The sequence below is a fragment of the Megalobrama amblycephala genome, linkage group LG13, assembly GCF_018812025.1.
Source record: "Megalobrama amblycephala isolate DHTTF-2021 linkage group LG13, ASM1881202v1, whole genome shotgun sequence".
In the NCBI taxonomy this organism is placed as follows: domain Eukaryota; kingdom Metazoa; phylum Chordata; class Actinopteri; order Cypriniformes; family Xenocyprididae; genus Megalobrama; species Megalobrama amblycephala.
The window spans coordinates 17,726,747-17,748,442 of NC_063056.1; the positions used below are offsets into that span (position 1 = coordinate 17,726,747).

The following is a 21,696-nucleotide window of genomic DNA, read 5'->3' on the forward strand; positions in this document are numbered from 1 at the left end:
AGCACTGCTTGGATATTATAACTAAAACTGCTGCACTAATTTTTAAAAATTATACTCTGTGCACGTGCTCATTTGTTTGAGAGAACATTTGAGAAATATACACATATAGGTACGTATACAGTTAGATTGCATAATTTCTTGAAGAACGATGATGGAGAGGAAATCATTCCGAAGAAATGCAATGCAAACAATGGATAAATATCAGTATTTCAAGGATTTAACACTTTCGTGGACAAAAAGTATGGACATTTTACCCAAGTGCCACGAATTGGATTCATCTCGCGATCACTTATTTCATTATAAAGTTATGAAGTCCCGTTTGATTTTTCGTGTTGTCATTTGCACACCCCACACAAATTAATTAATGGTGTTGGAGCATCTATATCTTAAAAAAACACCGTAGATTGACAGGAAACCTTTATAACTTTATAATGATATATGTCACGATCACCGTCTGTTCCTGTCACTCCCCGGACTACACTTCCTACAATTCTCTTTGTCAGTCACATGTTCACTCCACACCAATCACCTGTCGCCACATACAGCCATGCACACACTCCTCACTAATCACCACACCCAGCTGCAGCTTGTTACCTGGACTATAAAAGGACTCTCACTCACACCATCTAATGGCGAAGTCTTGATTACTCTGGTGTCATTTCTGAGCGTTTATATCCTGTCTGCCTGTCTGTTGCCGTTACTGTCTGTTCCCTGTTATTGACCCGTTGCTGCCTGTCCTGACCCTTGCCTTGTCTACCGTCCTGTGAATGATATCTGCCTGTCCTCGATCTTCTGCCTGTACTCTGACTACGACTCTGCCTGTTCCTTGCTGTTCCTGTTTGCCCCTGATCGACCCAGCCTGTACGACTATGCTCACTTTGAATAAAAGCTTGCACATGGATCTCTGCCTGAGTCCCGCTTTGTTACAGAAGACTTCGCCACCACCAAGATCCAGCAGCTTTCCCGGAGGATCTCATTACGGTATGGACATTAATCTATTGCTATTGTGGAGTTCGCAAGGCACGCGATCGTTGGAGGAATATGTGCAGGAGTATCTAAACATTGCTTACCTCTCTGATCTTCCGGACTGTGCACTGATTGACTTTTTTTGTGATGGCGTCAACCAGCCTCTCCAGAATAAATTAAGACGAGAGGGACCGCGTTCATCACTTAGCAGCTTTATGGACTATGCATTGTTGACTGTTGGCTCTCCGTTTACTGTGGGTGTCGCAGAGGAATGCGACACCATGGTGAGTCCCGTAATGGCCGCCGCGCCAGGTAACACGCACAAGATGGCGGCTATCATCACAACAGCAACAGTTCATGTCGCCGCTGATCGCCCAGAGCGACGTCACGCCTTCGCTGATCACCCAGAGCAATGTCACGTCGCCACTGATCGCCCAGAGCAACGTCACGCCTTCGTTGATCGCCCAGAGCAAAGTCACGTCGCCGCTGAATCACGTCACATCTCTGGATCTGTCTGGGAGTGGAGAGGGTTGCGTTCCAGTGTGGCTGATTCACCGCTGATGTCGGCGCGAGCGGCTGGAATTCCCAAGCATCAGCCGGCCGCTTCGCACTCAAGCCCGCCGGCCGCCTCGCTCTCAAACCAGCCGGCCGCTTCGCACTCAAGTTCGTCAGACGCTTTGCACGCAAGTGCATCTGTTTCAACGCTCTCAAGTGCGTCTGTTTCAACGCTCTCAAGTGCGTCTGTTTCAACGCTCTCAAGTGCGTCTGTTTCAACGCTCTCAAGTGCGCCTGTTTCAACACTCTCAAGTACGTCTGTTTCAACGCTCTCAAGTGCGCCTGTTTCAACGCTCTCAAATTTGTCGGTTGATATGGACTCAAGTGCCCTGGACGCGATGGACAAGATGGCCGCCCCTGCAGTGTCAGTGAACAAAGGGGCCGTTCCTGCCGTTGAGTCCGCTCCAGCCAGTGAGTCCGTTCCGGAAACCGCTCCAGTTAGTGAGTCTGCCCCAGAGTCCGCTCCAGCCAGTGAGCCAACTCCAGAACCCGCTCCAGCCAGTGAGTCCACTCCAGTTCTGCATGCTCTCCCTATCAGTCCGGTGATGGCCAAAAGGGCTGTACTCACGTTTTATGTTTTGTCGTTCTTGCGAGCCTGGAGGATGCACTCAGAGCAGCCCGAGCCCGCTGCCGTCCCCGAACTGCCCGCTCTGCCTGATACGGCCATAGAGCAGCCTTGGTCGGCCTTGCCACCACCGCCTGGACCATTTGCTCTACCTGCTGGCGCCACCCGAGCTCCTTGCCCATGAACCCGCCAATGCCTCCCTTGATTTCCCCAAGAACTTTTTTGGGGGGGGCAGTATACCTAGGGGTGGGGAGCTTGGGGGTGGGGACCCTGCCCAGCCACTGCTGCCACTGCTGCCACTGCTGTCACTGATGTCATTCATGGACTGTAGGCCACTAGGGCCATGCATGGACCCTGACCTGCCGTGGCTGCCCGAGCCGCCTGACCTGCCGTGGCTGCCCGAGCCGCCTGACCTGCCGTGGCTGCCCGAGCCGCCTGACCTGCCGTGGCTGCCCGAGCCACCTGACCCTCCGTGGCTGCCCGTGGCTCCTGACCCTCCGTGGCTGCCCGTGGCTCCTGACCCTCCGTGGCTGCCCGTGGCTCCTGACCCTCCGTGGCTGCCCGTGGCTCCTGACCCTCCGTGGCTGCCCGTGGCACCTGACCCTCCGTGGCTGCCCGTGGCACCTGACCCTCCGTGGCTGCCCGTGGCACCTGACCCTCCGTGGCTGCCCGCGTTCCTGGACCTGCATTGGGGACCCTGTTCCTGTCTGCGTGCAGGTCCCCAATGCACCCACCCCCCCCTCCCTAGCTGTTCCTTTTACGCCACGAGGACGCGCCTTCCGGGAGGGGGGCGTTATGTCACGATCACCGTCTGTTCCTGTCACTCCCCGGACTACACTTCCCACAATTCTCCTTGTCAGTCACATGTTCACTCCACACCAATCACCTGTCGCCACATACAGCCATGCACACACTCCTCACTAATCACCACACCCAGCTGCAGCTTGTTACCTGGACTATAAAAGGACTCTCACTCACACCATCTAATGGCGAAGTCTTGATTACTCTGGTGTCATTTCTGAGCGTTTATATCCTGTCTGCCTGTCTGTTGCCGTTACTGTGTGTTCCCTGTTATTGACCCGTTGCTGCCTGTCCTGACCCTTGCCTTGTCTACCGTCCTGTGAATGATATCTGCCTGTCCTCGATCTTCTGCCTGTACTCTGACTACGACTCTGCCTGTTCCTTGCTGTTCCTGTTTGCCCCTGATCGACCCAGCCTGTACGACTATGCTCACTTTGAATAAAAGCTTGCACATGGATCTCTGCCTGAGTCCCGCTTTGTTACAATATAACTTGTTATCTTTATTAATATTTTAGATAGCTCATTTGCCTGCTAACATGGTCACGTTGAGCCAGGCGGGCGTGGTTTCAGCAACAAGTCGCATGGGCTCCAACCACGTCCCACCTCTTTGCCCATTTTCAGATATCCGGGAGTGACATGCGGTGACGCGCTGCTAAGATGGCCGTGGCCTCATTTTCGCTTCAAAAAGTCGAACCTGCCACTTATCAGCCAATCAAAACAAACAAAAAAAAGAGGCTACACAATAGCCAATCAGAAAATATCACTATTGTATCTGGGTAAGATTTAACGCAACAACCAATGAAATAAAAACATATCCTGGAATTGTTCACCATCATCCTCATTCACCCACAGAGGAAACCTCTGGAGCTCTGAGCATCACTTTGAGCACAGAGTAAGTCATGATCTCCTGTTTTAAAGGTGCCCTAGAACCAGTTTTTACAAGATGTAATATAAGTCTAAGGTGTCCCCTGAATGTGTCTGTGAAGTTTCAGCTCAAAATACCCCATAGATTTTTTTTAATTAATTTTTTAACTGCCTATTTTGGGGCATCATTAACTATGCACTGATTCAGGCTGCGGCCCCTTTAAGTCACGCGCTCCCTGCCCCCCGAGCTCTCGACTATAATACAGTGTATTTACAAAGTTCACACAGCTAATATAACCGTCAAATGGATCTATAAAAGATGTTCGTCATGCATACTGCATGCATGCGTCGGATCATGTGACTATAGTATTTATTTGGATGTTTACATTTGATTCTGAATGAGTTTGATAGTGCTCCGTGGCTAAAGTTAACATTACACACTGTTGGAGAGATTTATAAAGAATGAAGTTGTGTTTATGAATTATACAGACTGCAAGTGTTTAAAAATGAAAATAGCAACGGCTCTTGTCTCCGTGAATACAATAAGAAACAATGGTAACTTTAACCACATTTAACAGTACATTAGCAACATGCTAACGAAACATTTATAAAAGACAATTCACAAATATCACTAAAAGTATCATGTAATCATGGATCATGTCAGTTATTATCGCTCCATCTGCCATTTTTCGCTATTGTTCTTGCTTGCTTACCTAGTCTGTTGATTCAGCTGTGTACAGATCCAGACGTTAATACTGGCTGCCCTTGTGTAATGCCTTGAACATGAGCTGGCATATGATAATATTGGGGTCGTACATATTAATGATCCCCACTGTTACGTAACAGTCGGTGTTATGTTGAGATTCGCCTGTTCTTCGGAGGTCTTTTAAACAAATGAGATTTATATAAGGAGGAAGCAATGGTGTTTGAGACTCACTGTATGTCATTTCCATGTACTGAACTCTTGTTATTCAACTATGCCAAGATAAATTAAATTTTTGATTCTAGGGCACCTTTAATGTTACAACAAATTCACAACTTGTTTGACACAAACAATGACAACTTGACTGCTGTTAGAAAATGTTTTCCAGATAATCAGCATCAGTTTTCATGAGTGTCTGAACTTAGCCAACAGTTTTACAGCCTGTTCACTGACAACACCTGCTCAGAACAAGTAGTCTAGGCCTAGTTATATTTTCGTTATCACACGATGACTGACATTTTGTCACATTAAACATCTCTCTTTCCAAATAGGCTCAATAATTTTATTAGCACTAAATAATTTAAAGTGTATTGCATCGTCGATGTTATAGGTCACTTTTAAAATCATGTAATATTTTATATCCTGGCCATAGATGCATTAATCAGTGCATCTGTCTTTCAAAGATGTCAGGTAAAAGGCAACTAAGCATCCTCTCACTCAGAGGAAACCCCCCTAAAAAGGCCAGGTTACAGGATGCTGACCCAGAGAAGGTGTCGAAAAGGGTAGGCCCATTAGAGGAGGAGACGGTGCAGGTGGAAGAGGAAGAGAAGGCAAAAGGAAAAAGGTAACAAACACTTACAATAAACAGCACCAGTCATAATCTCTCTCTCTCTCTCTCTCTCTCTCTCTCTCTCTCTCTCTCTCTCACACACACACACACACACACACACACACACACACACAAATGAATGAATGGAAATTGAATAAATACTTTGTATTTGGTTAAATTGTGTTCAGTGATCCTTACCAAACACAACAACACCCCCATTGTTGTGTTTGAGGTGGTCGTGGGGGGGTTGGAGATGTCACTCTTGCCTGTCTTCAAAACTTGAGAGCCCTGTATCCAAAAAATAATGTTAATACGTGTACAATGGCATGTCCGTATTATGCTTCACTTAGAATTGGGAATTCCCTTAAAAAGGCTAGCATCTATGTAGCTGCTTGTTTGCCTGGCAAAGAAGCTCAGAAAAACATGATGCAGTAAAAAATTTAGTGCTGTTTAAAATTCTTACCGGTTTCTGCATTTTCTTTCACTTTCGCTTCGATATTTGATTGATCATACCGTAGCTAGAAAAACAACGAGAAAAGGCTAGCATACTTTGCTAACACACATGCACATGCATGTGCATGGGGTTCCAGTTTACTTTTATCCAACAATGTTACTCCACCAAACTAATGACGTTATCAAATATTGACAGATAAAATCTATCAAATTTATGTGAGTAACTTGCTGAAGTCAAATCCTAGAAAGTGTGGAATCTCTTCTGTTTCTGCTGCTGAAAATGTCATGCTCAAAATTTCTTCATTGTGATTCACAGTAAAAAAATATATTTACTGTTGAATTTACCATTGAAATTTAACCATGAGGCTTTGCAGATTTACAGCAACATGCTGTATACAGGTTCTACAGTAAGGATTTGTTAATTTTACAGTAAAAAATACTGTGAAAACTACAGAAATTTGTTACAGTGTAGCTCTCGGTTTCATATAACTGGAATGCAGAAAAATACATTTCAGTTAGCCTAAATCAGGCTAATATTATGAATGCCTGTGCATCAAGGTAAAATGCTAGATAGGCTATTGAAGATTAGTGTGTGTCTTGATTTTCACACTGTGTTGCTTTGGCTTCTTCTGGAACTACTTTCATTGTAAGAGAAGGTATATATTTTGTCTATTGAGGGAGCATTGCAGGACAAATATAGGCTAACACTAAGGTTATTAACTAATATGGAAACAAGATTCCTCGCTCCTTATTAGGTAATCAATAATTACTGAATGAGATCAGTCTCAGTCCTAAATTTGTTATTACTGATTAGTTAATATTCTTTCCATATTAATTAATAACTGAAGTGTTAATGTATTTATTTGTTCTGCATTACTAGTTAATGACGGACCTATTCTATAGTGTTCAGTGTGACAGCTAAAATGAGACAGTCCCACTTATATATAAAATGTTTTTTTGTTTTTTTTATCTAATCTCTTCACAAAGTGTTGCTGTTATTAAAAGTGAATGATGATCCATTATTGATATTTTCGCTCACGGTCATGTTCTGTTTAGATTAGTTCCTGTCGTGTCTGCATGAGTTCTTGTTAGTTTCTATTGCTACTTCCTGTTTTGTTTGCTCATTGTTACGTGTCATCTTCTTTAATATCTGTTTCCCTTTTTTTTTTCCTTATATCAAAGACTATTTGTATCATATTCTCCTGCCTTGTGCACTTATATACAGCACATCCTGACAGATATGATGTTGTGAACTAAAAATGACAAATATTCCGATCGTAAATGCATTCAAGGTGTCAAAATATTTTTCTCTCTCCATATCTTCACTCTTGCAGTGTCATGGATTTGCAGGTAATGGAGGCAGTTTCTGCACCTCTAAATGAGGGAATTGTCTCTATCTGTAACATCTGCAAGTCCCTCTTGAATTCACATGTAGATCCCAACACTGAAATGTGCTCCAATTACAAACAAATCAGGCAACATATTGAGCATGCTGAGCAGTGCCTGAAAAAATCTGAGAAAATGAGTGAAGAAAAACTGAAATGTTTGGATGAACGCATGGAGCAACTTACTAAAGAAAAACAAAATCTTGAGCAACAGAACAAGGAAAAACGCATGGCCATGGATAAATTACACATCGAGAAGAAATCTGCTGAAGAATCATTAAAGCATTCTGAAGCAGCTTTGGAGCAGGCTAAAAAAATTGTAGCATTAAGAAAAGATGAAATAAAAAGAGAGACAGATAGGAAGAACACAGGTGAAGGTGTAGCAATTGCAGGGGCAGTACTGACTCCAATACCAATTCTGGGATGGATTGCAGGTGAGAAATCCTCTCTGATTCACTACTACTTTATATCATTATTTTAACAAGTACAACTAACCAGTATTTGTGGCTATGATTTCTTGCTTTCTTTAGGTCCGATAATGATGGCCAAGGGAGGACGTGTATCTGATGATGCTTCAAGGGCTATCAGGGTTGCTGAAGATGAGCTAAAAAAAAATGAGTCCCAAATGAAAGAGAACAGCAATAAGGTGTCTAATTACCATTCCAGGATCTCTACCATACAGAATGAGATTAAAGAGACTGATAAGGTGCTGAATAAAATTCCGAAGGATATTGAAAAAGTGAAGCAGAATCAAGTGGTCACAGCTGATTTTCAGGAAATAGTCAGGAAAGCTGTGAGGCTTCTGAGTGTTCTTAGTGGAAGAGTCACTGTACTGGAGAAGCAAACTCGACGTTTCATCCTTTGGGGGCCTGTGGTAAAGGTCATGGAAGATGTGATGAAGGCAGTAGTAAATGTTGCAGAGAATCGGCTCCTTTGTAATCAGGGTGTACCAGCCTTTATAAAAGCTTTGAGGAAGAATGTTGGAGAACTACTGGCTTTATGCAACTCAGCCCAAAATTCTGAACATGACAGCTATTACTGATCATCTATAGTAGAATGCATAGAAACCACCGTATATGTATGCAAGTGAGGCAAGAAACAAATAATGAAAATGAGGCATACTTTGAATTGCAAAATGTAATATTTCTCAATAAAAGCATGACATAACAACAAACAGTATCATAGTAAGACTTTTTGTATCTTAAATGTTAATGAATAATCAGAACATTTATCTAACAACACCTGTTTGTTTATATTGATAAACATTTTGTTATATTTTATGCATGCAATTTTTTTTTTTATAAACAAAGGCCACAAAATCAAAAGTTTATCTCTAGTAGATATAAATGTATGAATATTGCTGGCAATATATAATAAAGTATTAAAATGTTTATTTAAAATGTAATGTTTGGTATGTATTTGTAGTTTGGCAAGTGTCCACTAGGAGCTGCACATTTGACAATAGAGTTATGATGGTTTTTAAGCATGCTAATGTTGCTGTAACTAAGTTGAGCTTTGTCTGCAGCTATCTTTTAGTTTTTCACAGCTTTTCAAGATTAAAATATATAAATTTTAGCATATTATATTTCTTTGATGTTTTTTTCATGTTGTTCTTCTTACATTGTATAACATACTCGTGCAACATATGGCCTTGTTTATATTCTCATTAGTATTAGTAATAGAAACATTGATAATATTATAATAAAACATATAGGCTACCAATATTAAATTAATTCCCACTACTGTAAATAATAAACATCATCATCACCATGATATAAAAAAGAATAATGACTGAATAACTTGATTATTTCAAGTAAATATTCAATCAATCAACATTTATTTATACAGCCCTTTACAACACTCAAGGTGAACCAAAGTGCTTTCTAATAAAAAACAAAACAATGTAAACAAAAATAAAAAACCAACAACAAGAAAATAAATAAAATACACAAAAATGCCACAACAACTGCTAGATATTAAAAGCCAGTCTAAATAAATAAGTTTTGAGCTTAGCTTTAAAAAGGCCCAGGTCAGTGATAGTGTGCATATCAGCGGGAAGCTTATTCCAGAGTCTGGGCCCAGCAACAGAAAAAGCCCGGTCACCCCAGTGTTTGTACCGTGACCTTGGGACTTCCAGCAAAAGTTGATTTGTTGACCTAAGAGCCATGGTTGGCTGATGCAGAGCCAGCATCTCAGTTATATAAGGTGGGGCAAGGCTGTTGAGAGCTTTAAAACAAACAATAGAATCTTAAAATCAACTCTAAGAGAACCTGGAAGCCAGTGGAGCGAATAAAGAATCGGGGTTATGTGCTCACGTTTGCGTGTATTGGTTAAAAGACGGGCTGCAGTATTCTGCACCAGCTGAAGGCACCTGAGGGACGACTGTGAGACACCATCATAAAGTGCATTATAATAATCTAATCTTGAGCTGATAATAGCTTTCTCAAGGTCAGAGCGATTCAAAAATGGTTTGAACTTGGCCAAAAGACGTAGTTGAAAAAAACTAGCTTTAACCACACTGTCAATTTGTTTATCAAATTTTAGGCTACTATCAAAAGTCACACCGAGATTTCTGATAGTTGGTCTAAGCTTTGAAATCAGCACATCAAAGTCAGAAGTTCTGTCATGACAACTCTCTGAGTGTTTGGTATGGTAATAGTTATGTCAATGTAAGATATATTTGGTCTTGGTGGAATAGATCTGCTACACTGCTGCTGCAGAGCAAGTACGGGATTTGCTACTGCCAATACATGCACGACCCGCTGCTGTGAGCAAGTAAGACATGCTGCTGCTGTACAATATAGCGTACATGAATAACCGTAGCAGATCTATACAGGTGGAGCTGGGGAAGGTGGAGGGTTTCTGAAGCATGCTGCGCTACTAAGCAATGCTAACTCATGTATTTAAAGATTAAGCATGCAAGCTCATTGGCTACTAATACAGCAGGAACCAATCATCTGTGACCTATAGATAATGATGTGATAATTAGCAGATTGTGTTAAAGGACCTATTAGTCTGTGCCATCTAGAGTTTCATGACAGTACTTTGTATTTACAGACTCTCCAAATAAAATATACTCAGTCTTTTCTTCATTTAAATGAAGGAAATTTTGCTCTAACCATAGTTTAATGTCATAAATGCAATCAATTAGTGACCCAACTGCGTCAGCATTTTTTGGACTCATAGGCAAGTAAATTTGCAAATCATCTGCATAGCAGTGATAAGCTATATTATGCCTGGCTATGATGGACCCGAGAGGCAGCATGTAAAGTGAAAATAAAACAGGCCCGAGAATAGAGCCTTGTGGCACCCCACAAGAGAGAGAGGTGGTGGAAGAGGATATATTAATAATATTAATTTTCATGACAGGCAGTAAAGTAAATCACTGAGAAGAATAATAAAAGTGACCAGCAGATGGAGACAAACATTACCGTTTTTACACTGAACAATTCATTTGTAAAATTTCAAAGATGTTTTAAGATGCAGTTACAATTAGACAGTTACCGTAAATTTGCCTCCCTAATGATACTTTAGAACAATAAATTGTTTCTTTAAAGTCCTCAACCATTCCATTGTTACAATTCATTAATTTAATGTATAATTAATTTAAAATAGCACATCATTGTACTATACATGGTATAAAGAAAAACCACTAGCAGTAAGAATAACAATGCTGAATAAAATAACACTTAACATCAGGCTTTAAAAAATATTTGTAATGCCTCTTTTTGTGTGGATCATCATTTATAAAACCCACCTTGGGTGCTTTAGCTTTCAGAAACACACTGATAAATGACTCGGATAACACAGTATGTTTGCACGCATATGTATATTTAGAAAAGGCAGTGAGTTTTCTCAATCACACAAGCTGTTAACAATGTTATATGTGACCGTGTGTAACGCTTCTCATCTGACAGCACATAAATCACAGGCGGACACAGAGAACTGCGTTTCATGCGTTGTTTACTGTAACACAACAAGGAGAAACATATATCCTCTGGCGACAGTGGGCATTTACACTCATATGCATCACCTCTCTGCATCGGATAAACTTCTCTGATGGAGGTGGGGGCGTGGTTTCACAAGCAAGACAAATGACCCACTTCTTACTTAATGTCGCCACAAGGGGTCTCCAAATAATTAATAAATGAACAAAACAGTAATTTTGGTGAAAGTCATTACATTTACAGTAACATTTTTAACCCTGTCACACGTGGACCACAAAACCAGTCATAAGGAACAATTTTTTTTAAATTGAGATTTATACTTCTGAAAGCTGAATAAATAAGCTTATTGTTAGGAGCTTATTGTATATTTGGCTGAGATACAGCTTGAAAATCTGGAATCTAATGGTTCAAAAATCTAAATATTGAGAAAATCACCTTTAATTTTGTCCATTTTGTCCAAATCGCTAAAATAAGTTTTTGATATATTTACAGTAGGAAATATGCAAAATATCTTCATGGAACATGATCTTTAGTTAATATCCTAATGATTTTTGGCATAAAAGAAAAATCGATAATTTTGACCCATACAATGTATTGTTGGCTACTGCTACAAATATACCCGTGTGACTTATGACTGGTTTTGTGGTCCACGGTCACACATACCCTATACTATATCTATATACGCTAAACTATGCAGATGTGATGTAACTGATGTTTCATTTTAATGGCATTATATGGTAATGGAGAAAATGTAGTTTGAATATAATATATTAATTAAGTACAAAAATTGATTTATGGGCTTAGATTTAAAAGTTAAAAAGCTGTGTAATAATATTCATTAAAACTTAAATTCAAAATATAATTCTAACAGTTTAGCCCTTTGAAGAGTATAAATAAACTGTTTTTATTAAATACACATGAATACAGAAGTAAATGTCTCTTGTGCATTCTGAAATCACAGGAAACAGCAAAGTGTTTCCTGTAGCACTGAACCCAATGAATTTCCTGTGGCATTCCTTCATGATTAAGCAAACGGTGATGGAGAAAAAGAAGGATGAAGCAGCGGGGAGTCTGACATATTCAAAGAGAACAAAACTGTAAAATATATTTCCCTTCGCTGCTCTTTTACACCGTGACTCTTTTTAAAACAACTTCTGCATAATCATTAACCAACACTAAATTAGCTTCTGCCCTCTCTCTTCTGGCCATCATCCTTCTCTTTTTCATTAAGAAACGGAGGCCAAAGATCACGGCTACCAGACTCGAACTGGTAAGCAGCAGTACCAATCCAAGAGCCAGAAGGTGTGACAGACCACTGTTCTTGTACTCCAAATGGTCCCATAAACCCAATGCCACCACACTCAAACCAACCAGAGTGCCACAAACACCAAAGGCCAACATACAGGATCCACAGGACAGCTCCGCTCCCCCCGTCACCACCGTGACACCTGCCACAGAAACCAACCCATTTGGTAACGTTACAGTTTGAGACTTTGGATAATATTTCACGGTTTGGGTCGAGTTAGACTGGGATGAAAGGTCCTCGGATGTTGCCATCATTAATGTCTTTCTGAAGTTGTCTGCTTTTTCTGTTGATGTATGATTTTTATAAACTCCTTAAATATTGATGTTTTCGACACAATAAATATTTTAGCAATCAGTTGTCAACCCAGCCTGTGCTTCTTCTGTGGTTGTCCTTCTCATCTTCGCTTATAGGTTTGTGTCAGTCATTTCTATACTTCCTATAAATTATACAAAAGCACAGTAAACATCAGCATAATAACCTATGCATAGAAAATGCCATTGTTATGATAACAAATTATACATTATAGAATGACTACTATTAAGTGAATCAATATCCATGAAAATGTAGACCACATCAATTTTAGAAATATTGATTGTTGTTTAGCTCTCATTGTAAGAATAAAACTTATGATGTTGTTTTGTTAATGGTCAGAATTAAAATTAACTACCAGTATCTTGGAAAGTTTAAAAATGTGATCATTAAGTGTCATCTAAAGTACACATTCATAGGTTTGGGTTCAGTAAGATTTTTTTAAAGAAATTAATATTTTTTTATTCAGCAAAGGTGCATTAATTTAATCAAAAGTGACAATAAAGACTTTTATAATGCTACAAAACATTTCTGTTTCAAATAAATGCTGTTCTTTTGAACTTTCTATTCATCAAAGAATCCTGAAAAAACATGTATCACAGTTTCTACAAAAATATGAAACAGCACATGTGTTTTCATCATTGAAATGTTACTTGAGCTGCAAATCGACATATTAGAATGATTTCTGAAGGATCATGTGACACTGAAGACTAGAGTAATGATGCTGAAAATTCAGCTTTCCATCACAGAAATAAATTACATTTTAAAAGATTTTCAAATAGAAAATATTTCTTTTAAATTGTAATAATATTTCACCGACACCGAGCCCAAACTTTTGAACTTTACTGTACCTCAAAATGAAAATGTTATAAATAAATAAATATGTGTTAATTGAATACAAACATATCAAATGCATAAATATGTATTTAGTCAAATGTATAAATTTCTCACCTTTTTTCTTGCTTATAAAGAGTTGCACCAATATCTTAGTATTTCAAAATATGAAGGAAAAAAAAAATATTTGCTTCACAAGTAAAACTCTTAATTCATCCAGTCTTTTTCCTAAAAATCATCAGTGTAAAAAAAAATGTCTTCCAATTACATGTTTTCTCTCAGGCTAGAACATGTTAAATGCCAGTGCAGTGCTCTACGACCATTTACATAGTGTATCAGTACTTGCAGACCAGCCTGTACCCACCACAGAGCCGGTGAACTGTTGTTTTTATTTTCCTTATCATTTGTTTGTTTCCCTCGCCCTTTGTGTCCCGAAGGAAGGCGATGTCTGTCATTAGACTTCATTATGACCCATTAACTTGTATTTATCTAAGACTCCCTCCCTTCCTCTGCTCCCACCCTCACTGCTGCCTTGGCTTAAGAAACGGCTGCATTTTTAAAAGAGGTATTGTTTTCTAGGCAGAAAGTTTGGTTTTTCTTTTGAAAAGAAATTTCCCCTGCCCTATTGACATTTCACTCACTATCCTGTCTACGTGCCTTATTCTTGCGAGCGAAAAATTGTTAATTTTGTTGAATCATCTCTCATAATCATTTCCAAGCTCAAGAAATATCTGATGCCAGTTGGTTTTTTAGTAAAGAAATGCTGAATTTCTTTATCAGTGACATCTATTCTTGTTTAGATATTCCTAAAGATCTACTCATTCAAAGCCCAAGTTGACCTGTTAACCCTGAAGGGCATTAAACATTTGAAAACACCATGAAGCCAATAAGCGCTTACATAAGAGGGTGTTTCCCTCCCAATCTTGTGACACAATTGTTGATTCAATTGACTGAAGAGTAATCCTGTTTGATGCTGTGCGCCTTCAGAAAAGGGTATTTTTGATAGATTGTTTATTATGTTGTCATTTGCAATTTGTCTAGATTCACTACACTGACCAAAACCGCACTCACACAACCATCACAACAACTACTATAGGCTAAATCTCTAGTCGCAGCAATCCTTGAAATTTGCTGTCAAGGTGGGCACAATGTAATTAGCCCTGACAAGTAATCCAATAAATGTGCTCTTGGAATTCCTGGAATAGCACTGAGAAAATCCCTGTGCTAAATGAGGGGACAGTGAGGTATGTCTGGTGTTTCCAAGGGGGTTAAATAAATCCAGGGTGATTCAAGGCAGGGCAGACCTGTATCAAGAGAATGTTTTGGAAAGTTTCAAATGCAGCTTAGGATCTAAATGTTTGACCTGATGAGGGAGAATTTATAAGGACAGGCTGAAAAAAATACAGATGAAATGTGAAAAGTTACTTTTTTTTCCTGTCAGCACTGTAAACAACTTAAATATGTAAACTGTATAGACTAAGGGGCAATTTTTTATGCATTTTGGCTGTTCATTTACACAACAACAGCAGTTTTGGAGCCTGAAACCTTTGAAAACAATACCATTATCGTCTCCGTGTAAACTTAAAATTATTACGAGTATTATGTGTTCAGTCTATAGGCGTGTGGTTTTTCTTTACCAAGTGACATCGCCGACTACTGGCCTGGCATGAATAATACAGCAATTGTAGTCGTCTTCGTGGATCCGTGTGAATGGGCATCATTTTGACAATGTTGTTGTTTGTCCACGAAAAATGCAAAGGAAAAACTTTTCCGTTTTTAGTACTCTAAATACACACAATAGTAAATAACTATAACAGAGATATATTAAACATATGATGCGCTTTATTCTGAGTCAAAAATCACAAACTGTTTGTGGAGAAAATGAATAAAACAGCTTAACAAAACACCTGCTTTAACAGTCCATATTTAGCTAGAAAAATAGAACTTTATTGAATATAATATTTTATAAATATATTGTTAAATATGCATACTATATTATCAATGAACAATATTTTAATTAACCTGCTGCACCATGCTTTTTTACTTTTGTAAACCCAGCCAGTCTATTCACAATAAAAGCATTCAAACTGCGATATTTAACATTTATTAACATTAACATTTAACATTTTTAAAGTCAGCATGAAACAGAATTATAGTCTTTTCCTCTCTATATTGTGATGTACGATATGTCCGAGTGAAACGGCTTCTCAAACAATAAAAAATGTAGGGCAAGACTCGTTTTTTTCCATCGAGAACTGATTGGAACATTAGATGGTTTTGGTTTGCAACTGCTGTGATGTCATGTGAGTGACAGGTTGTCCCGCCCTCATGCCAGTAAACACATCATCAGAGAAGAGAAGAGATGCTGCTTCAAGAGGGAGGGGAAGTTATTTTGATTAAATATTAGGGGGGGGCACCTTAATTTAAAAAAACAAGATAATAATAATGATGTGCACAAATACATCATTTATAATAAATACTGCAGTAATCTATAAATAAGCATTGTCCATTTTCAATTTATGTTGACTTTAAATGCTCATGACAAGCATTACTACCTGCTAGGGGTGTAACGGTACACAAAACTCACGGTTCGGTACGTACCTCAATTTTGAAGTCATGGTTCGATACGGTTTTCGGTACAGCAAGAGAGAGAAAACTAAACATAAAATTGATTTTTTTTTTTTTTTTTTAAACAGTGGTTTACTGAACAAATTGTGTTTTTGTCTTTAAATATATTAAATTAAATTATAACTAAAAGTTTCTTAAGGATAAAAAAAATATCTCTGCTAATGCTATAAACTATAGGGAGCCCTTACTTGAACATTAAGCTGCTATAATTTTAAAGGTTAACAACTGAGCCCAAACTATAGCCTAAATTCAATTGCTTTTTATTTTTAGATAAAATAATCAACACTCAAATAACAAACTGTAGGCCTAAGCTGCACCTGCAGTTCCCTTTCGATACTTCACTCGTACTGCGTATGGGAAAGGTCTCCTTTTTCCCCGTTACTGAAGCCTTTTTCAATAACGCAGTGTAACTGCATCGTCATTGGTTCACTCATAGACAAGTTGTTGAACCAATGACGGCGCGGCATAGCTGCGCGGCCTATGGCGACAGAGCGCGAATATTCCCGCCGAAATGGGCGGGGTTTAGGGCTATATAAGCGGGCGTTTCGCCATAGGATTTCAGTTCTCTCTCCTTCAGAGACGACTTCACATCGCTCCTCGCTGATCTCCGGCTGAAGCCTTCGCCGCCTGGAAGAAGCTCGCCTGGAAAGAAGCTCTCGCCGCTGTCGAAGAGGCTCCCGCAGCGGACTGCTGAGCTCGCCATCGAAGAAGCGCCAGCGCCCTCGTCAACTGCCGCCTCGAGCGCCGTCTCGAGCCGCCCGCTTCCCGCTTCTGGCCGCCTGCCAGCCCGTCTCCTGCCGCCATCCGGAGCGCCTAAAAGAGCGATTTTCCCGCGGTTTATTGCCGCTCTAAAAGAGCTTTCCAACAGCGGTTTTCACCGCTCTAGCGGCCCTCGCCGCTCTAAAAGAGCCCCTCAAACGCCGTTTTCACGGCGGCGTTGTTACAAATGCCGCGCCACTCGTGTGGCACATGCAGAGCCCTTCTGCATGACGACGACGGACACGGTGAGTGCGTCGGCTGCCTGGGCAGACCCCATGCAGAGGCCGCGCTCAGGGCCCTCTCTGCGCTCCCGGATCGCCTTCTTCATTGAAGGCGATTTCGCCGCTCGCGCCCTCCCGTCTTCTTCCTCCCGCGAGCCGGCTAGGAAGAGACAGCGGGGCAGAGCGGCCCAGCGCACGGAGTTGGATGACTTCACGCCGGCTTCCCCGCGTGCCTCACCCTCTCCCCCAAGAGAGCAGTCCCCCGTCCTGTTCCCCCGCCCTGAGCTGCGTCCCTCGGCAGATGCGAGCGACCTCGTCTCTATCGGTGGTTCTGAGGACGAGCCGCTTGATGACTCCATGTCTCTTGCGGCATCTGAAACCGAAGGTTGGGCCGGTGATTCTGACCCCACCCGCCTTCCCTTGCTGGAGCCCATTGACTGCAAGCCGGGTATGGATGCCGAGCTCTTCTGCATCCTCTCGAAAGCAGTAGAGGTTTTGGACTTCAAATGGGCTCCGCCAGAGGAGCCATCACGGAGCAGGTTCGACGAGTGGTTCCTGCCGGGTTCCCGCCAGGCCCCTCGTCAACGCGCCGCACCGTTTTTCCCAGAGGTTCACGACGAGCTGACGAAGTCGTGGCGCGCCCCGTATTCTGCCCGCCTACGTACTCTCACCTCTGTGGATGGCTCTGAAGAGAAGGGTTACGAGCATCTACCGCCCCTGGACGAAGCAGTGGCGGCTCACCTCTGTCACCCCACGGCTGTGGGTTGGAAAACTAAGAGGACCCTTCCAGCCAAGCCCTGCAGGACCACTTCTGCCCTGGCTGGCAGAGCATATACGTCCACGGGCCAGGCTGCCTCAGCGCTGCACACCATGGCTATTCTCCAGGTGTTTCAAGCGAAGCTCCTCCGTTCTCTGGACGAGTCCGGCGTCGATGCACCTGCCTTCCGTGACCTCCGCAGCGCCACTGACTTAGCCCTGCGTGCCACAAAGGCCACAGCTCAGGCCATTGGACGATCCATGGCCAGCCTGGTCATGCTTGAGCGCCATTTGTGGCTCAACCTGACCGAGATTAAGGAGATGGACAAGACGGCCTTTTTGGATGCCCCGGTCTCTCCCTCTGGTCTCTTCGGGCCAGCAGTAGAGGGCTTTACGGAGCGTTTTACTGCAGCACAAAAGTCGTCCCAGGCTATGCGACACTTCCTGCCTAAACGCTCTAGCTCCACGTCTGCTTCCAGCTGCCCCAAGTCTGCGCCGGCTCAGCAGAACAAACCTGCCCCCTCTACCTCTCAGGCAGCACCACCCAAGGAACAGCGCCATTGTAGGCGCTCCTCCTTCCCGAGGCAACGTCAGGGACCCCGGCCTAAAATTACGCTGGACCCGACGCCTCCTAAGCCCTCTGGATTTTTCAGGAAGGAAGAGGATGGGGCAAAGTCTTGCCACGACCGGACCACCCCAAAAGCTCTTTCGTTCCACCCCGCCTCCGCCTCGTTCAGCTCCAGGCATGGGAGATATGTTCAGTGTTGTGCTAACTGGGCCCAGTGCTGCATCCATGCAAAACGCCATTCTTATGGCGAACACTATGAATATTCTACCTTCTCTAAGAAAGAGCGAAGTTCCTCTTCCACTCTCTCTGGTGCACGGGCCCCCAATTGGCGGCCCGTCACCCGATACCATTCAGCCCCTTGTCACGCGGGCCAAGGCCTGGCGGGCCATCCCCGGAGTGTCAAGCTGGGTTCTGGGAACCATAAGTCGAGGCTACTCGCTTCAGTGGGGTGCTTCAGACTTCAGTCAACACGGACGACGTTCATGTCCTCCGAGCCGAAGTCACGTCTCTTCTGAGGAAAGGAGCTATAGAAATAGTCTTCCCCTCAGAGAGCAATTCGGGGTTCTACAGCCGTTATTTTCTAGTTCCCAAAAAAGATGGCGGTCTCAGACCCATCTTAGATCTCAGACTCTTGAAACTCTCCCTCATGAGACGGAAGTTCAAGATGCTAACGCTGAAGCAGATCCTCACGCAGGTTTGCCCCGGGGACTGGTTCTGCTCGCTGGACCTAAAAGATGCATACTTTCACATCCAGATAGCCCCCCATCACAGGCGATTCTTGAGATTCGCGTTCGAGGGTGTGGCTTACCAATATACGGTCCTTCCATTCGGGCTGTCCCTAGCTCCTCGCACTTTTACCAAGTGCATGAACGCGGCGCTTTCCCCACTGAGACAGATGGGAATCCGGGTTCTCAATTACCTCGACGACTGGCTCATCCTAGCCCAGTCACGAGCCGAGCTGGAGCATCACAGATCCATGTTACTCAGCCACTTGGAGTGCCTGGGTCTCAGGGTCAACTTTGCCAAGAGCTCACTGCTCCCCAGCCAGCATATAACGTTCCTGGGTGCGGTTTTCGACTCAGTCCGTATGACGGCTGTAGTCTCTCCAGAGCGCGCTCTGGCCATTCAGCAGCTTGCGGCATCGGTCAGGAACAGAGCCTATTTCCCTCTGAAGTTTTTCCAGAGGATGCTAGGGCTGATGGCTTCCGCCTCCCCGGTTCTGCAGCCTGGCCTTCTTCGGATGCGGCCTCTGCAGTACTGGTTGAAGTTCCGGGTCCCTCCTCACGCCTGGCGGCACGGCCGCCTGCGTCTCAGGGTCAATCAGGCCTGTTTGGCAGCTCTGAAACCCTGGATGAACCCTGTATGGTTCAGCCAAGGGGTACCCCTACAGGCGGTGTCCAGAAGGACGGTGCTCTCAACGGATGCGTCCAACACAGGTTGGGGCGCTCTTTGCGAGGGCAGACCGGCCTTCGGCTCGTGGTCTCACAAGGAATGCCATCTGCACATCAACTGCCTCGAGATGTTGGCAGTGATTCGAGCCCTTCATGCGTTCCAGGCACACCTGACAGGGCGCCACGTCTTAGTCCAGTCGGACAGCATGACGGTGGTGTCATACATAAATCACCAGGGCGGCCTTTCGTCCAGCCGCTTATGCGCTCTGGCGAAGCGTCTTCTGGAATGGGCATCACCGAGGTTTCAGTCGCTCAGGGCGACTCACATACCCGGGAGAACAAACTTGGGAGCAGACATGCTATCTCGGAGCAATGTCCCCTCAGACGAGTGGATGCTCCACCCCCAGACGGTTCTCATGATCTGGGAGTTCTTCGGAAAGGCAGAGGTAGACCTCTTCGCTTCAGAAGGCAACTCTCACTGCCCAATTTATTTCTCGAAGGAGGAAGATGCGCTGGCCCATGTCTGGCCCAGCTCCCTCCTTTACGCTTTTCCCCCGATCACTCTGATCCCACAGGTCATCAGACGAATCAGGGAAGACAAGCACAGAGTCCTCCTGGTGGCCCCACTCTGGAGGAGCCAAGTTTGGTCCTCAGAGCTGTTCAGGCTTTCCACAAAAACTCCGTGGCCGATCCCCCTGAGACGGGACCTCCTCTCTCAGGCGAACAGGACGATTTGGCATCCCCAGCCAGAACTCTGGGCTCTGCACCTCTGGTACCTCGACGGGAGCCCGCTAACCTCCCCGGGGACGTGCTGAATACCATTTCTCAGGCGAGAGCTCCGTCCACGAGACGCCTCTACGCCCAGAAATGGTTGGTCTTTGTTGACTGGTGTTCTACACGCAACATAGACCCAGTGGAGTGTGACGTATCTCCGATACTGTCTCCGATACTGTCTCCAGGAGCGTTTGGATCTGGGTCGCACCCCTTCAACGCTCAATGTTTACGTAGCAGCCATTGCAGCATTTCATGCTCCTATCGCTGGCCAGTCAGTGGGACGAAACAACCTCGTGGTGCGTTTCTTGAGAGGTTCTAGGCGATTAAATCCTCCTCGTCCTCTCACTGTTCCCACCTGGGACCTCTCTTTGATCCTCAGAGCTCTTAAAGGGCCTCCCTTTGAGCCACTGCGTTCAACTGACCTCAGGCCCCTGATGCTCAAAACCGCTCTGCTACTTGCACTAGCATCGGTTAAGCGAGTTGGCGACTTGCAGGCCCTCTCCGTGAGCCCTGCATGCCTTGAGTTTGGGCCCAACGACTCCAAAGTCGTTTTGAAACCTAGGCATGGCTACGTCCCTAAGGTGCTCTCGACTCCATTCAGAGCACAGGTCATTTCCCTCTCAGCACTTCCTCCCTCGTCGGACGAGTGAGAGCTGGAACTACTCTGCCCTGTCAGGGAATTAAGGACCTACGTTGATCAATCACAGCCTTTTCGGCAATCTGATCAGCTCTTTATCTGCTTTGGTGGCCACACCAAAGGGTCTTTGGTCTCAAAGCAACGTCTTTCGCGTTGGATAGTCGACGCTATTGCTCTTTGTTACTCCTCTATGGGCCTCGACTGCCCCATAGGAGTTAGAGCTCACTCTACTAGAGGAATGGCTTCCTCTTGGGCCTGGTCTAGTGGAGTTTTGATTAAAGACATCTGTGAGGCGGCCGGCTGGTCCTCGCCGTCCACTTTTGTCAGATTTTATCATTTGGACGCTCCGACCTTACAAGCTCGGATCCTCTCGGTATGATCCAGCGGCCTCTATTGAGCTCCGCTTCATGCCACTCTGGGAGTTAACTCCCTTTTTGTAGTGTAA

At 43.6% G+C, this 21,696-nt stretch overlaps 2 protein-coding genes across 2 annotated transcripts in view; one reads left to right on the forward strand and one right to left on the reverse strand.

Annotated features, from left to right (window-relative positions):
* The window catches only part of si:dkey-85k15.4 (uncharacterized protein LOC100004563 homolog), a 10,986-nt gene extending 2,691 nt beyond the window's left edge, over nucleotides 1-8,295 (forward strand). The window contains exons 2-4 of the mRNA XM_048153929.1: nucleotides 5,138-5,298; nucleotides 7,071-7,555; nucleotides 7,652-8,295. Of these exons, the coding sequence (XP_048009886.1) occupies nucleotides 5,138-5,298; nucleotides 7,071-7,555; nucleotides 7,652-8,163 (1,158 nt within the window). The 3' untranslated portion in view covers nucleotides 8,164-8,295. The remainder of the gene's footprint in view (nucleotides 1-5,137; nucleotides 5,299-7,070; nucleotides 7,556-7,651) is intronic.
* A 3,334-nt stretch (nucleotides 8,296-11,629) lies between these two features.
* On the reverse strand, nucleotides 11,630-13,893 carry LOC125243684 (transmembrane protein 100-like). The gene is made up of 2 exons (XM_048153486.1): nucleotides 13,635-13,893; nucleotides 11,630-12,810 (listed from the first exon to the last, which is right to left on the reverse strand). The coding sequence occupies exon 2, from the start codon at nucleotides 12,626-12,628 to the stop codon at nucleotides 12,194-12,196; it is 435 nt and encodes a 144-aa protein (XP_048009443.1). The 5' UTR covers nucleotides 12,629-12,810; nucleotides 13,635-13,893; the 3' UTR covers nucleotides 11,630-12,193.
* Nucleotides 13,894-21,696: the final 7,803 nt, after the last annotated feature.

Bases quoted from the DNA above. Each gene is read 5' to 3' on its own strand.
- LOC125243684 (XM_048153486.1), bottom strand. From the start codon at position 12,628: ATGATGGCAACATCCGAGGACCTTTCATCCCAGTCTAACTCGACCCAA.